The sequence below is a fragment of the Ptychodera flava genome, chromosome 9 (genome assembly GCF_041260155.1).
Source record: "Ptychodera flava strain L36383 chromosome 9, AS_Pfla_20210202, whole genome shotgun sequence".
In the NCBI taxonomy this organism is placed as follows: Eukaryota; Metazoa; Hemichordata; class Enteropneusta; family Ptychoderidae; genus Ptychodera; species Ptychodera flava.
Window position 1 is genome coordinate 867,407 of NC_091936.1, and position 16,243 is coordinate 883,649.

The 16,243-nt window shown below is 37.2% G+C and overlaps 1 protein-coding gene across 1 annotated transcript in view; it reads left to right on the plus strand.

Moving 5' to 3' along the window:
* The window catches only part of LOC139141337 (glucose-6-phosphate 1-dehydrogenase-like), a 242,010-nt gene that overhangs the window by 28,993 nt on the left and 196,774 nt on the right, over nucleotides 1-16,243 (plus strand). Inside the window, exons 4-5 of the mRNA XM_070710971.1 lie at nucleotides 8,980-9,197; nucleotides 12,861-13,019. Coding sequence (XP_070567072.1) covers nucleotides 8,980-9,197; nucleotides 12,861-13,019 — 377 coding nt within the window. The remainder of the gene's footprint in view (nucleotides 1-8,979; nucleotides 9,198-12,860; nucleotides 13,020-16,243) is intronic.

The following is a 16,243-nucleotide window of genomic DNA, read 5'->3' on the forward strand; positions in this document are numbered from 1 at the left end:
AAAAAGAATAAAAGACTGGCATTTTGGAAGCGATCGAGTAGCTGAGGTAGGCAGGGATACGACTTGGGCCCAAGAACGCTGAATTTCGGCAGTAATTTGGCTTTTTACGTCAAGTCAAAAATGGATTTGAAGTCACCAACTCTACGTACGGGTCTTTGCAGGGCTGTGGTGAGCGGGGCTATTAGCTGCAGCGGAACACACAGCATCGTACGCAGGGCTAATACGTTCTCTACCTAGCCTCATGGCATGGAAGTGCTGATGAATAATAACTTTGGGTCAAAGGTATTGAAGTGTCCAATCAGGTTCGTGCACAGAGTCCAAGGCCATGACCTACTTCATGTACTTCTGCACTGTTTTGATTTTGCTTCGCCAAGAAACGTATTCGTCATTGTCCATAGAAGTATGTTTGCTCTCCTTTGAGGTTGTTTGTGAAACAAATTCCGGGATAGGCCTTGGAATGCATACGATCGGCATCGCGGCAGTGCATGTAGCTAGCCCTACGAGTATGGCGAGAGTGTCCGGCTTTGGCTACGCCGCCTCCCACCTCCGGTAGGCGGCGTAGCCCCCGGCGTAGCCAAAGCCGGACACTGTCGCCATACTCGTAGGGCTATGCATGTAGCGTACCATGCTTGTGTAACTGCCGAGCTCAACGTGCATTCACGGTTGATACTCGTGTACAATCATGATGTGTTCAATTCTGATGAAGATTCATAAGTCTTACTTTTGCAGTCTTTTTTCCGTACGATAATCCCAACAATACGTGTTACTGTTAGACGAGGTGGCCATTTTATGATAAGTTTCAATACTGCACAGCTACATAGCGTCACTATCGTGTGATCGAGGTACAGCGTTGTTGAACGGGATACAGATACTCTGCAGAGGGAGAAACGATCGTTGACATGAACAGTCAATGTACTTCAGCACGTAGTCCGCAGATAGCGGATCGAGAAAATAAACGTGTCCCAGTAAATAACGGAATATTTATGTACATTAACTCGATATTAATCAAATTTCCAGCTCATCGCAAAAAAATGTATTGCAAAGATTAATTTGTCACTGACAAATACTGCACTGTATGGAAAAAACAGTCTGTAGAATACTTCAACTTCAAGTGGTATTACCCGAGACAAACACTTGTGTTGTCAATTTTGATTTCATTTCATAAACTTCATACTTCATCGAGTATCGTGTATTTCAGCCTTTGTGAAGCCATTTTATTGATATTTTCAATTTTTGTCTGGCTTTGTTGTGGAACATGTTGAATCGTCTCCGTGGACATGTAGGCAAAAGTGTGACGGGGTCGAAGTGACTTGGGTACCTGGGCCGACCAAAACCAGTGTGAATTACTGGGGTCAAAGCGGACAGCGGCCGGGATGACGTGTTCCCCAAGCGAGCTACCTTCAGAAGTCTGTTTCATCGCAAAAAACGTCAACTTTTAAAACCCGTCATTTATTTACTGATGTTATTCTCAGCATCACAAACATATACGCCTCTGCTATGTATCACAGCAAATAGTTATATTTGAGCGCCCCGTAAATGGGATCCTCGTTTTTTTTTGCGAACCCGGAAGTGTGTCTTGCTCAATGCATTTCCTACCCATAGCGAGGGAAACTGCCCGCATTCCCATGCTCCCATGCACCCTTTTTCAATGCCAGTGCAACGCCATCTGTGCAAAATTTGTGGTGGTATGCTCCCGTGTGATGGAAAACCTCTCTTATTCTAACAATGACGTAGTTGACTTTGGACTTCGATTTCGTAAATGTGATGTCCATGCAGTGAGTTTGGGTTGGCGCGCTTATAATGCAATCTTCGCCCGCCTGCGGTCCGATATCCCGCATTTATTAGCGATATTTATCTGTTTTGACTTGACCAAAGTTGGCAAAACTTGCTATGTACATTAAAGATACTATGATACAAGATTATTGAAAGTCATTTGACATTTTTTTCAGCCAATTCCCAATATGCATATTTAATGAACCTTCCAAATTAGGGATATATACTGGCATTTACTTGATAAAATTTGGCGAAACATGCTGTGTACATTGATCATTATACCAGGTTATAACAGTATTGAAAGTCATTTTGCATTTTCATGTCAGCTAATTCATAATTTGCATAAATAGCTAACAAGCTTTCACGGTTTGGCATATAGAGCTTGAAGGACTTGACCAAAGGTAATTACACATGCTATATTGTGATACAATGACAGTACTCAAAGAAATTAATTATTTTTATTTCAGCTAATTACATATTTGAATACTTAATGACCTTTAGAATTGATCTGTGGTGAAATTCATTGTGTTGATCATAACACTTTAAATGTAGCAAAGCATGTAGCAAAGGTTCAAACTTGCACATAAATGCAATATTATGAAACACGTGAGCATTTTCAGTTCATATCTGGTGTTATGATTTCTTCATGTCCTGAACCATAACTCAGACATATCTCAACCGATTTTATTCAAAGTTGGTACAAGGACATTGACCAATGTCATAGATATGCAAGTCAATTTGTTTTGTGATACGATCCATATGGCCGCCAGGCGGCCATTTTATTACGATTTTTCATATACAGTCATAACTCAGACATGTCTCAACAGATTTTATTCAAAGTTTGTTCAACGACATTGACCAATGTCATAGATATGCACGTCAATTTGTTTTGTGATACAATCCAATATGGCTGCCATGCAGCCATTTTGTTATGATTTTTTTCATACCTCAGGCATATCTCAACCGATTTTATTAGCTCACATTTGGTTATACCAATGTGAGGTTATCGTATAAGCTGAAGTCGATGGCGTCTGTATGTATGTATGTACGTACGTACGTACATACAGCATGTCCGTCAACATCAAAAACACGCAAACTGCTGCACGTTTCAGCTTGGCATTTGGTGTGTGGATGCATCCTGGGCTATAGATGGGATTTTGTCCAAATGAAGTCTGCATTGCCAAAATTATGCAAATGAGCTTAAAAAATGTGAAAATGGTCAAGAATTAATAACTCAAGAACCTCTGTTTTGATTTTTTTGAAAATTTGTGTGCAAGTACCTTAGATGAACCTTATACAGTTTTATGAATATTATGAAGATATTCTTAATTTTGTATTTTTGCTGAATTTTTTGGTGATTTTTCTCCTTTTCAGTAAAAATTATTCTTCTCTATAACCGTCAGCCCAATCGCTCTCAAATTTGGGTTGGATCTTTACGAGGGTGTTACTCTTCTAATTTGTTGAAATTATGACAAAATTAGGAAAATTACTATTTTGGAGCAATTTTGTCATTTTTTGCTCACATGTTGACACACGTGAGCATATGTCACAGCGATGTCTGTCTGTCTGTCCATCTGTGTGTGTGTGTGTGTGTCTGTCTGTCTGTTGGTCCGATATCTCAAAAACGGCTGATCAGATCAGAATCAAATCTGGTACATAGATTTAGTTAGCAAATGGCAAGAACTCATTAGTTTTTGGTGGGTGTGGCTTGCATACTTTTTGCTAATTTGCATAATTAATGATTTTAGAAAAAAACGGATATACATTAAAAATAACTGCACACAATTTGATGAGATTTGCTACAAATGTTGATCACACCCAGATATATCAGCAGTTGGAACCATTAAGGGGTGACATGAAATTAGTTGCTAGTTTGCATATTTAATGAACTTTCCTAATTAGGGATATATATCTGATTTGACACGATCGAAATTGACCAAACTTGCTACATGTATTAAAGATACTATGATACAATGTTATTGAAAGTCATTTAGCATTTTCTCTTCAGCCAATTCCCAATTTGCATATTTAATGAACTTTCCTAATTAGGGATATATATCTGAATTGACTAGACCAAAGTTGACAAAACTTGCTACATGTATTGGAGATATTATAATACAACATTATTGAAAATCATTAAGCATTTTTCCTTCAGCCAATTCCTAATTTACATATTTAATGAACTTTGCTAATTAGGGATATATATCTGAATTGACTTGACCAAAGTTGATGAAACTTGCTATATACATTAAAGATACTATGATACAACATTATTGAAAGTCATTAAGCATTTTCGCCAATTCCTAATTTGCATTTTCAATGATCTTTTCTAATGAGGGATATATACTGGGATTTACTTGATCAAAGTTGGCAAAACATGCTGTGTACATTGATGATTATGCCAGGTTAAAACAATATTGAAAGTCATTTCACATTTTCATGTCAGCTAATTTATAATTTGCTTATCTAATGAGCTTTCACAGTTTGGCATATATGGCTTGAAAGACTTGGCCAATGGTAATTACACTTACTATATTAAGTGGTGGTACAATGACAGCAGTCAAAGAAGGTATTTTTATTAGTCCCCACAGACACCGTCCGGGGGGACTTATAGGTTTGGTCATGTCCGTGCGTGTGTGCGTGCGTCCGTGCGTGCGTGCGTGCGTGCGTCCGTCCGTCCGTTCACGCAGATATCTCAGAGATGCCTGAAGCGATTTCATTCAAACTTGGTACAAGGATTACTTCATATGTCATACAGATGCACGTCAATTCGTTTTGTGATACGATCCAATATGGCTGCCAGGCGGCCATTTTATTACGATTTTTTCATGTACAGAGCCATAATTCAGGCATGTTTCAACTGATTTTATTCAAAGTTGGTACAAGGACATTGACCAATGTCATAGATATGCACATCGATTCTTTTTGTGATACGATCCAATATGGCCGCCGTGCGGCCATTTTGTTACGATTTTTTCATGTATAGAGCCATAACTCAGGCATATCTCAACCAATTTCATTCAAAATTGGTACAAGGACATTGACCTATGTCATACATATGCACATCAATTCGTTTTGTGATACGATCCAATATGGCCGCCAGGCGGCCATTTTATTACGATTTTTTACATGTACAGAACCATAACTCAGGCATGTTTGTACAGATTTTATTCAAAGTTGGTACAAGGACATTGACCAATGTCATAGCTATGCACATCAATTTGTTTTGTGATACGATCCAATATGGCCGTCGTGCGGCCATTTTGTTACGATTTTTTCATGTACAGAGCCATAACTCAGGCATATCTCAACCAATTTCATTCAAACTTGGTACAAGGACATTGACCTATGTCATACATATGCACGTCAATTTGTTTTGTGATACGATCCAATATGGCCACCAGGTGGCCATTTTATTACGATTTTTTATGTACAGAGCCATAACTCAGGCATGTTTGTACAGATTTTGTTCAAAGTTGGTACAAGGACATTGACCAATGTCATAGCTATACACATCAATTTGTTTTGTGATACGATCCAATATGGCCGCCCTGCGGCCATTTTGTTACGATTTCTTCATGTACAGAGCCATAACTCAGGCATATCTCAACCAATTTTATTCAAACTTGGTACAAGGACATTGACCAATGTCATAGCTATGCACATCAATTTGTTTTGTGATTTGATCCAATATGGCCACCATGTGGCCATTTTATTACGATTTTTTCATCTCCTGAACTACAACTCAGACATGTATCAAGCGATTTTTTTCACAAGTATTTTTATCACAGACCTAATGAAGAGGACTCTATCCTCTCTGAGGACCTGTAATCAAAGCACCCATTAACAAGTGGGGACTGTGTCATCAACGATGACTTGTTCTAGCTAATTACGTATTTGTATACTTCATGATCTTTTAGAATTGATCGGCGGTGAATATTGTTCATCATGTTGATCATAATACTTTCAATGAAGTTGCAAACATGTGCCAAAGGTTCAAATTTACACATAACTGCAATAATAATGAAACAAGTGAGCATTTTCAGTTCACATCTGGTTGGTCAATCAATCACCCCCACAGTGGAAGGCATTCCATTATCTGTAACTAGCTTAAGTGCTGTTAACATTAGAATGATAACACTCATCGCATTAATTAAAAAATCCCCAAGGTTGTAAATACATTTACTGTCATCTGGTCTTGTGTAATACCAAGGGGTGGAACATTTGATTTTCGGGAGGGGGTAGTGTCTAGAAGATTGATGAGGTAGCATTACTTTTTAGTCCCCACGGACACCGTCCGGGGGGACTTATAGGTTTGGTCATGTCCGTGCGTGTGTGCGTGCGTGCGTGCGTGCGTGCGTCCGTGCGTCCGTCCGTTCACGCAGATATCTCAGACATGCCGTGGTCAATTTCTTTCAAACTTTGCACAAGGATAGTACCCTACCCAATACAGATGCACGTCGATTTGTTTCACAATGCGATAAAATTTGGCCGTGTTAGAGGACTTTATAGTTTTCACCACCATAGACTCCCATGTATAAGGCAGTCTCCATAGACTACCATGTATAAGGCAGTCCATAGACTCCCATGTATAAGGCAGTCCATAGACTTCCCATGTATAAGGCAGTCCATAGACTCCCATGTATAAGGCAGTCCATAGACTCCCATGTATAAGGCAGTCCATAGACTCCCATGTATAAGGCAGTCCAAAGACTCCCTTGTATAAGGCCAAGAAAAATAAAAATTTAGTTTCTCATCATATTCATATTGCAAAAAGGATGCAGTGACAAAGTTTTTAGTCCCCACGGATGAAGTCCAGGGGGCTTATAGATTGGGTCATGTCCGTCCGTGAGTCCATCCGTGAGTCCATCCTGGATGGATGTCTGATTTTTGGTATATAGGGATAGCTATAGGATAGAAATTTTTTTGACCAAATGTCATGTGACCTCGATGACCTTTGACCTGAAATATACGTTTATGTCGATAAATACATAACCACAAATGTTATGTCCTTTATATCTATACCCTCCAATTCTGATAGGATATTAGACCTTAACATGTCACATCTTGTACCTCATTATTATGCGCATATGTATTTCTTGGCTGGCCAATACAGTTAGAGGTCTGATCTTTCTTCCCGATTTAGAACCATAACTTAGACATGCCTCATGTGTTTCAAATTGGGAACAACGACATAGACCTATGTGCACATAGATCTCAACATATACACTCCAGTGATACTTCTTAATGACCACATTTCCCTGCCCCATCAAGACTAATACTCCTATTACAAGTGGGGACTATGTCATTGTCAATGACTTGTTTACCAGATCCCTTGTACATTTTTTTGCCCACTCCAACCGTTTTCTTTTTATCAAGCTTTCTTTATTTTTAGTTCCAGAGACCAGCTCTGGAACTGTTAGTTTTTACTCACTTTCCTTCTTTCTTTCTTTCTTTCTTTCTTTCTTTCTTTCTTTCTCTTTCTCTATTTCTCGGATTACTACAATAGAACATGCTATACACAAATTTTACCTTCATTACCCAGAATGCATTGCGACACGCTTATGACGTCATCATTCAGCTCAGACGGGTTTCACGGGCATTTCTTGTTTGTTTATTTATGTATTTTTTATTTTGCATTGCACAAATATCATATTGCGTTCAGCTATTAATAATTAGGGGCCCAAGCCCCCGTTGGGGCTTTGGCCCCTATTGTATTTGTAGGGGTTCAATATTCTTCTTAGGGGCCCAAGCCGACCGGCTTGGACCTTATTGTTATTGCTTGAGTTCTACTGACTTCCTCTTCTTCTTCTTCTTCTTCTGCTGTTTCTTTGCTCACCTAGATCTCTTAAACGGCTGAACGAAAACTTCTCAAACTTGCAGGGCTAATAGGTGTCAATTAGTACTCGTGCACCTAACCCTTGAAATTTTGATTGGTCACGTGACCTGGCGGCCATATCGGATTTTCCAAAAACCTAAAGATGGCTTCTCCAGAAGACCTAGGGGTCTAGTCAGTTTGAAATTTTTTGTATAGCAAGCATGACCTAAGGTCTTTAGAATTTGCAAATAAAATCGCATGCGGTCCCTTGACCTTGGCCGCCATATTGGATTTTCCAAAATACTCATTTAATATTTAAAAATCTCCTTCTCCAGAACCAAAACACTGACTAAGCTGAAATTGTACTCATGTCATCCTTACAGTGATCTCTTTCAAGTTTGCAAAAAGCACTTCGATCAGTCACGTGGTTTGGCTGCCATATTGGATTTTTTGAAATCACAATTTAATCTTTAAAAATCTTCTTCTCCAGAACCGATTCACCGATTGAACTAAAATTTTACATATATCATCTTAAGTGTGATCTCTTTCAAGTTTGCGAAAGGCTTTTGGATCGGTCACGTGGTTTGGCCGCCATATTGGATTTTGTTGATATTAGATTTTGTCTGATTCTTTCATTTGGTCAAAATGACTGGAGACAAGGGCAGCAGATTTCTAAAAGAGCATTCGCAAATTATGCTTTCATAACCCTATTTTACCAGGTTGAATTTTGATGAATATCTAATCTGTGTTCGTGACATCTGTAAAGTTATGTGAAATTTTAGTTCAAAGCAACTTCCAATATACTTGTAACTTTGATGTTTCAAATATTTAACATGGAACTGTTGATGTTCATTAAAACAATGGTATTTAATAAATCATGTGGAACTTGTGGGAAAATAATTTGATCTAGTTTCATAAAAAATGTAACAACCAAATTCAGTCCTGTGATTTTAAAAATTGATTTATTTGCCATGAAACCTAATACCATTTTACAGTAATATTTAACCTAGTGCCACCTGGTATTTTATGAGATCCAAGCCAGCATTTGTCAGTTGTGTGCTTATTTGTATCCAACATGATGAGAGTAGATGGAATAAAGTATGATGATTATGTAGTATATCCTGTCATTGAAGTACAGGAACAAGCACTTTTATTAACACCACCTGATAATACGGTATGTATTTGTCGAAGCTGTCCCACATGGTCTGGAGATCTAGTTTTCAAGTTCCTTCTCTTTTCTCCAGCTGTAATCTGAATATCATTTTGCTCAGAAAAATTTACAGTAACTTAATTGTACAGCAAGTATTGATAGGTAAACGTTCAGTGCTGTTCGATACTTAGTTTTGTTACCATCTTGACGAAACAATGTTTTTTCATTTATTGAATAGGTGAAAGATACAGAGCAAGCCAAGTTTAAAGAATTTGTTTCAATGAATAAATATGTGAAAGGTTCTTACAGTGAAAGATCAGCCTTTGAGAACCTTGATGCAGAATTGAAGAAAATAGAACAGGGTCAGGAAGGCAACCGACTGTTCTACTTGGCCCTTCCACCAAGTGTATTTATGGAAGTGACAACAAACATCAAAGCCACTTGCATGAGTCCTAAGTAAGTCTTTTAATTCGACTTGACAATTTTGCATAATTTTCTGTGATTGAAAACTCTGTCCTTTATATATGTATCTGTCTCTGCACTTTGTGCTTTGAAAATTCGCATTACGGGAAATCTGTACTTTTGTACAATCAGTCAATGTCAATGTCAATGTGTGCTAGTTGATATATTTGACATAATTTGATCTTGTATTGAATATTTAAAAATGGATGTGATGATGCAATACTCTTGAGAGCCCACCACATCGCCGAGAGTTACAGAATTTTACAGATAAATGCTCATCAATAACTTACTCAGGTAGTTTGTCTGATTCTAGAGATTTAGTTCAACTCTGGTCTTGATTCACAATAGGGGAGGTCTTTGATTATTCCTCACGTGTTTTATCTGGCGATAATTGATAAAATAGTTGGAGCCCACAAACAACGAACAAACTTGTGTATTTGCAGTTTAAGTCTCATCAAGTCTCATTAACCCAGCAAGAAGAAAACGTGATTTTCATTCCACAACATTCCGTGTTCCATCTTTCTGTTGAAAATGTTCCATATTCTAGAATAACCTGAAATTCAGTAGGTATCGTTGTCACTTCCACATAATTTATTCGACAATATTTTGTGGCCGCTATTTTGTTGAGAATTCCATGATTTTTTGAATAATTGGTGATGATTGCAAACGTACGTGCATGAATTTTGCTTCAACAAGCAACCCGTGAGGAATATTTTACCCATGAGGGTCACAGCGAAAATTGTATGATATTAATGTATTTGAAATAAATTTTCCCATGGTTGAAAATAATTTTAATTTAAGGTAACATTTTGTATGTGTGATAGGTGTTCGTACTGGGGCAACCTCTTGATTTTCAGGGCACTTGATTTACAGCGATCGGTGTGTTTATTATTGTGAGACAGAAATCAGTGCCATATTTGAAATTGTGCCCGCAATCAACATCGGCATTGGCAAAATCGACATCAAAGCGTAACCTTACAAAACCAAACTTGTGTTTAAGATGTCAAATGTTCTTGAAAATTACATCCGTAAAGTCGAATTCTGTTGTTAGGATTGTGATATCAAACCATACTTCTGAAACATATGCAATCACGACAACAGTACGTATAGCTGTTGACTTTATTTGATCATTTTGCGATTGCATATAATAGCTTATTTGAGTCAAGTCTCGGTGAGTACCGGCAAATTCTACGGAGGAGCACTGCAGTATGAAGCGAAACTGAAGATTAAATGTCCAAAATTAATGAAAATAAAATAAGCAATTTCTTACCCTGTTGTTTAAATTGTGATAAAAAACTGTATTTGAAAGTTATTTATGATCACGGCTGATCACAGTTACCCTACCGGGTCATATTTGTAATAGGATGACAGTGCATAACCCTTAAGCTAAGCATACATTGGCAAAATCTTTATTGCAGTGTGAATGTACAAAAGCGAATTGAAAGCAAAGACATTAAAAACTAATGAATATTACACCAGTGAAGTGGAATTCTACCTTTTTTAGCTCCGCTGTCAGCGACGCGGAGCTTTTCAAATAGGTTGATTTTCCGTCGTCGTCCGTCGTCCGTCGTCGTCCGTCAACAATTGCCTTCTCCTCTGAAACCGCAAGCCCAATTGCTTTAAAATTTTATATGCAGTTCACTTAGGGTGACCTCACTTAAGTTTGTTCAAATCGTGGTGAAATTTGCATATTTGTATTTTTGGGGCATTTTTTGCTGTTTTTGGTAAAAAATCTTCTTCTCTGAAACCGCTTGTCCGATTGCTTTAAAATTTGATATTCAGTTAACTTCAGTCAGATTTATTCAAATTGTGGTGAAATTTGCATATTTGTATTTTTAAGGCAATTTTTGTCATTTTTGGTAAAAAAATCTTTAAAAATCTTCTTCTTCAAAACTAACAGTCATATAGCTTTGATATTTGGTACATATGTCCCTAGGGATGATCTATTTCAGATTTGTTCAAATTGTGCAGAAATATGCAAATTTGCATTTTTAAGGCTATTTTTGCCATTTTTGGTCAAAAATGTGTATTTCCAAAACTGCTCATCTGATATCTTTGCAATTTGGTATACAGGTTCCTACAGATTATTTAAATGATATTTATTGAAATTATGATGAAATCTGCAATTTTGTAATTTTCGGGCGATTTTTGCAATTTTTGGTCAAAAAATGTGTATTTCCAAAACTACTCATCTGATAGCTTTGAAATTTGATATACAGGTGTCTATAGATGATCTAAATGATATTTATTGAAATTATGATGAAATCTGCAATTTTGTATTTTTGGGGCAATTTTTTTCCATTTTTGGTCAAAAATGTGTTTTTCAAAAAGGACTGGTCTAACAGCTTTGAAATTTGGTATACAGGTCTCTATAGATGAACAAAATTTGATCTTTTGAAATTATGATGAAATCTGCAAATTTTATTTTTGGGCAATTGTTACCATTTTTGGTCAGAAAATTTTATTCTCAAGAAACTACTCATCAGATAACTTTGGTTGACATGTTCTTAGGGATAGACCGATGTGATATATTCAAAGTATGATGAAATCTTCAATTGTGTATTTTTGCAGCTACTTTAGCCACTTTTCTGGCCACTGCATTGAGCTATCAGAGATTTCCACCTTCTTCATCAACATGTGTCAAAAATAGTTATTCTCTACATAAACACAGCGGAGCTATATCGGCCGCTAGGTCGCTTGTTCAGGTTGAGATCATCGGTATTTGTAAGAAATTTACGATGGCGGCAACTATATTGGCTGTAGCATTAGGTTGCTATCAAAACAGACAGCGAGGGCAAATGCTATGCTGTACAAAGATCACGAAACATAATATTTGAGATCAAAATGTCAAAAACCAATGCTTACATCTTTATAACTTAACAGGCTTGTTCAATCTGTTGTAGTAAAGTACGTTTTTGAACAATTTACAATTACGGCAACCGGCTTTGTGCTTGCATTGATCATGCACATCGCACTGTAGCCTAATTTACCCACTGCGAACTGCCCGCCCGCCCGTTCACTCAATCTGACTTAGACCTTTATATAAACTGAATGATATTACAATTTAAAAAAAAACTGAGCTATTATTACACGGAATTTTTTCTGTGAATGGCATGAGCATGGTGAAATCAATTTTAAAGCATAACTGTAAGGTCTACAAATAAATGTTTCCATCTCGCTGACCATGGGTACGTGTAGCCATGTTCAACAGGAGAGGTGACACAATGTACCGGTTAGCTAGCCAGCGTCCCGTACGCTGACAGATTTTCCATTGTCGGCCAATAATTTTAAAACGTGCATTAGTATGATTTTTATGGTCTGTTATGCAAGAGTAGGGCCTACATATTTCTAATTTATTTTCAATAATATATTAATAGAACTTTGGCTTGTCTCAAAGTTTGATGAGCCTCGTGCATTGTCTATAGGCTGAAAAGCAGCCATACGGGAGGTTTTATTGTTAGTTTGTATTTCATTCCTTCAAATATGTTACCACTCCGTAACACATGTATCCTCTCAAATGCACTTGATGTCATCATATTTTCTTGCATTAATGTATTGATTTAGTGAGCATAGATTATCAAGATTGATATCGATTCAATTTTCATTTTTTAAGAAACCAAGGTGTACATTAACTTTCATTGAATTATCATCCTGTAGGGGTTGGACTCGAGTCATCGTGGAAAAACCATTTGGAAAAGATTCTGAAAGTTCAGCAAAACTGTCAAATCACTTGAGTTCTTTGTTTTCTGAAGAAGAAATATATCGCATTGATCATTATCTTGGTAAAGAAATGGTACAGAACCTCATGATCCTAAGGTATTGTTTTCAATCTTGCACATGGATAATGTTCAATGATATTAACTTGGTATGCAGGCTCTTTATTGTGACTTAAGTTACATTTCTTCAAATTGTGGTGAAATTTTGAAAGTTGTATTTTGTCATGAAATTTGGTACAGATGTTGAGCTCAAATTGCTGTAACAGTGAATAAAGACATTTATCTGTGTCATGTAAATAAAGTTTTAATTTGCATATGAAATGAACTTTCTTGATTAGAGTGATATGTCGAGATATGCTGCATCAAATTTGATGAAACATGGTACAGATGTTGACCGCTGAGTACTGTAATACTGTGTTAAGACATGAAGAGGTATCATGTCAATTAATTGCTAATTTGCATATTTAATGAACTTTAATAATTAGTATGAAATGTCTAGAAGTGTTGCATCAAATTTGATGCAACATGATATGGACGTAAATCTTCTAGTAGTATAATGACGTGCAGTGTTCTGTAACAGTATCATGGTACAGATGTTAATCTCACAGTACTGTAATACTGTGTGAAGACATTAAGAAGCATCATGTCAATTAATTGCTAATTTGCTAATTTGATGAACTTTCATAATTAGTATAATATGTCTAGAAGCGCTGAATCAAATTAAATGAAAATGTGGTACGTATATTTAATCTCCAATAGTGTAATGGCATGTAAAGATATGTAGCAGTATCATATCAATTAACTGCTGATTTGCACATATTATTAATTTTCGTAATAAAAGACGCCCATTTGTTATAAATACCGGATTACATGAGAGGACGCTTATTAGTCCCCGCGGATGAAGTCCGGCGGTGACTTATAGATTGGGTCCCGTCTGTGCGTCCGTCCGTCCGTCAGTCTGTCATCAACAGTTTCTCAGACACTGCTGAACCAATTTTGTTCAAACTTGGCACAAAGGTAAAGCACTATGACCTACAGATGCACATCGTTTTATTTTGTGATACGATCCAATATGGGCGCGAGGCGGCCATTTTGTTGCAATTTTTGCTCACGTGTTCACACACGTGGGCATATGTCGCAGCGATGTCTGTCTGTCTGTGTGTCTGTCTGTCTGTCTGTCTGTGTACTCAATATCTCAAAAACAGCTCATCAGATCAGAATCAAATCTGGTACATAGATTCAGTTTGCAAATGGCAAGAACTGATTAGTTTTTGGTGGGTGTGGCTTGGTTACTTTTTGCTCATTTGCGTAATATTAATGATTTTAGAAAAAACTGATATATGTTGACAACGACAGCATACAATTTGATGAGATTCGCTACAAATGTTGATCACACCAAGATATATCAGCTTTCAAAGATATTAAGGGGTGACGTGAAAGATAATTACTAATTTGCATGTTTAATGAAATTTCCTAATTAGGAGTATATATCTGAATTTACTCGATCAAAATTGCAAAAAACTTGGTATGCATATTGAAGATACTATGATTTAACCTTATTGAAAGTCATTAAGCATTTTTACTTCATCCAAATCCTAATTTGCATATTTAATGAATTTTTGAAATTAAGGATATCTATTTGAAGTTACATGACCAAAATTGATGAAACTTGCTATGTACATTAAAGATACTATGATAGAACATTATTAAATGTCATTCAGCATTTTTACATCAGCTAATTCCTAATTTGCATATTTTATGAACTTTCCTAATTAGGGGTATTTATTTGAATTAACGAGACCAAAGTTGATGAAACTGGCTATGTACATTAAAGATACTATGATAGAACATTATTGAAAATCATTAAGCATTTGAACTTTAACCAATTCCTTATTTGCATATTTAATGAACTTTCATAATCAGGGATATTTATCTGTATTGACTGAACAAAAGTTGACAAAACTTGCTATGTACATTAAAGATGCTACGATACGACATTATTGAAAGTCATTAAGCATTTTTACTTCATCCAGCTCCTAATTTGCATATTTAATGAATTTTTGAAATTGGGGATATATATTTGAATTTACATGACCAAAATTGATGAAACTTGCTATGTACATTAAAGGCACATGAGCTGTAACTTTTTGCATTATTTCCATGATTTTACATTCAAATTAGAATTAGTTCATGTGTATTAACTTACTGAAGGGTGTGCAAAGACGTGTTATTGGCCACGTACTCAAATCGCACGTGTAACTTTGAACGAGTCAAATAATAAAACGGTGCCGCACCCGATTATGGCGGCGCCCATGGCTTGAGTTCGCAAGAGTACACATAAAGTGTGAGTGTTGCGCATGTGCACTAGATTCCTCACAAGAAAATGGCGTCTCACAGTGGGAAACGTACGCCCGGTCATATCGGATTCTGACAAGGAATGGAGACAACAGCGCAGTAATGCGTCTAAACGCCTTAGCAAACTAGACATCGAAAACCAGATCGGGAGATGGCTTCATTTAGAGGAAAAAACAGGGCTTGCAAATCCCGATTTTGCGGAGGAGTTAATTGATTGGTAAGTATAGGACCGGACAGCGAGTGACTGTACACAATATACCGTGTCGAATAGTGCGTGCGAGTGCTTGACGCACCATGGGTTGTGCAACGATGCCTTGATAAATTCACTATACATGTATTAATATTCAAAGAAGGTCACGTTTTAGCCATTGAAAGATCAACTTTTGACTCTCCAAATGCTAGGAAACACCATAGCTTGAATAGAAATCACAACAAAATCTCATACTCGCGTACGGTAAGCTTTTACAACACAGTGAGTTACGTACTGAATCGTTTCACACATCTTGTCGCAGTTACAACAAGAATCGAAGTAACAGTCACTGTCCTCCCCGGACCAAGCGACTGCTATTGCTACTGTTTTTAATACCGCCAGTTCTAAGCGCATGTTACGAGTTGGCAAACATCGGCTCTCGTAACATGTGGTGACAGGTGCAGCTAACGGAGCTACAGCAATATTTGAGGGCAGGGGAACTATTAATTTTGCTTGGGTAGGGGACATATTTTTAGCTGGCAGGGGAGCAAATTTTATTTTTATTGTCGGGCAGGGCAGATATCGGTTGGTTGTCCCGGGGACAGGGCTTTGCGAAAAACGAGGAGAGGGGGAGCTACTTTTAAAATGGGGACGGGAAGTTGAGCCATTATGTTTTAAGGGGAAATTTTTTCACAGGGCTGGGGAAAATCAACAGGTTTTTCATCACAGGGTATGGTAGCTCCATGTCTGCAGGGGAAATGGAATGACGAAATTTAGGG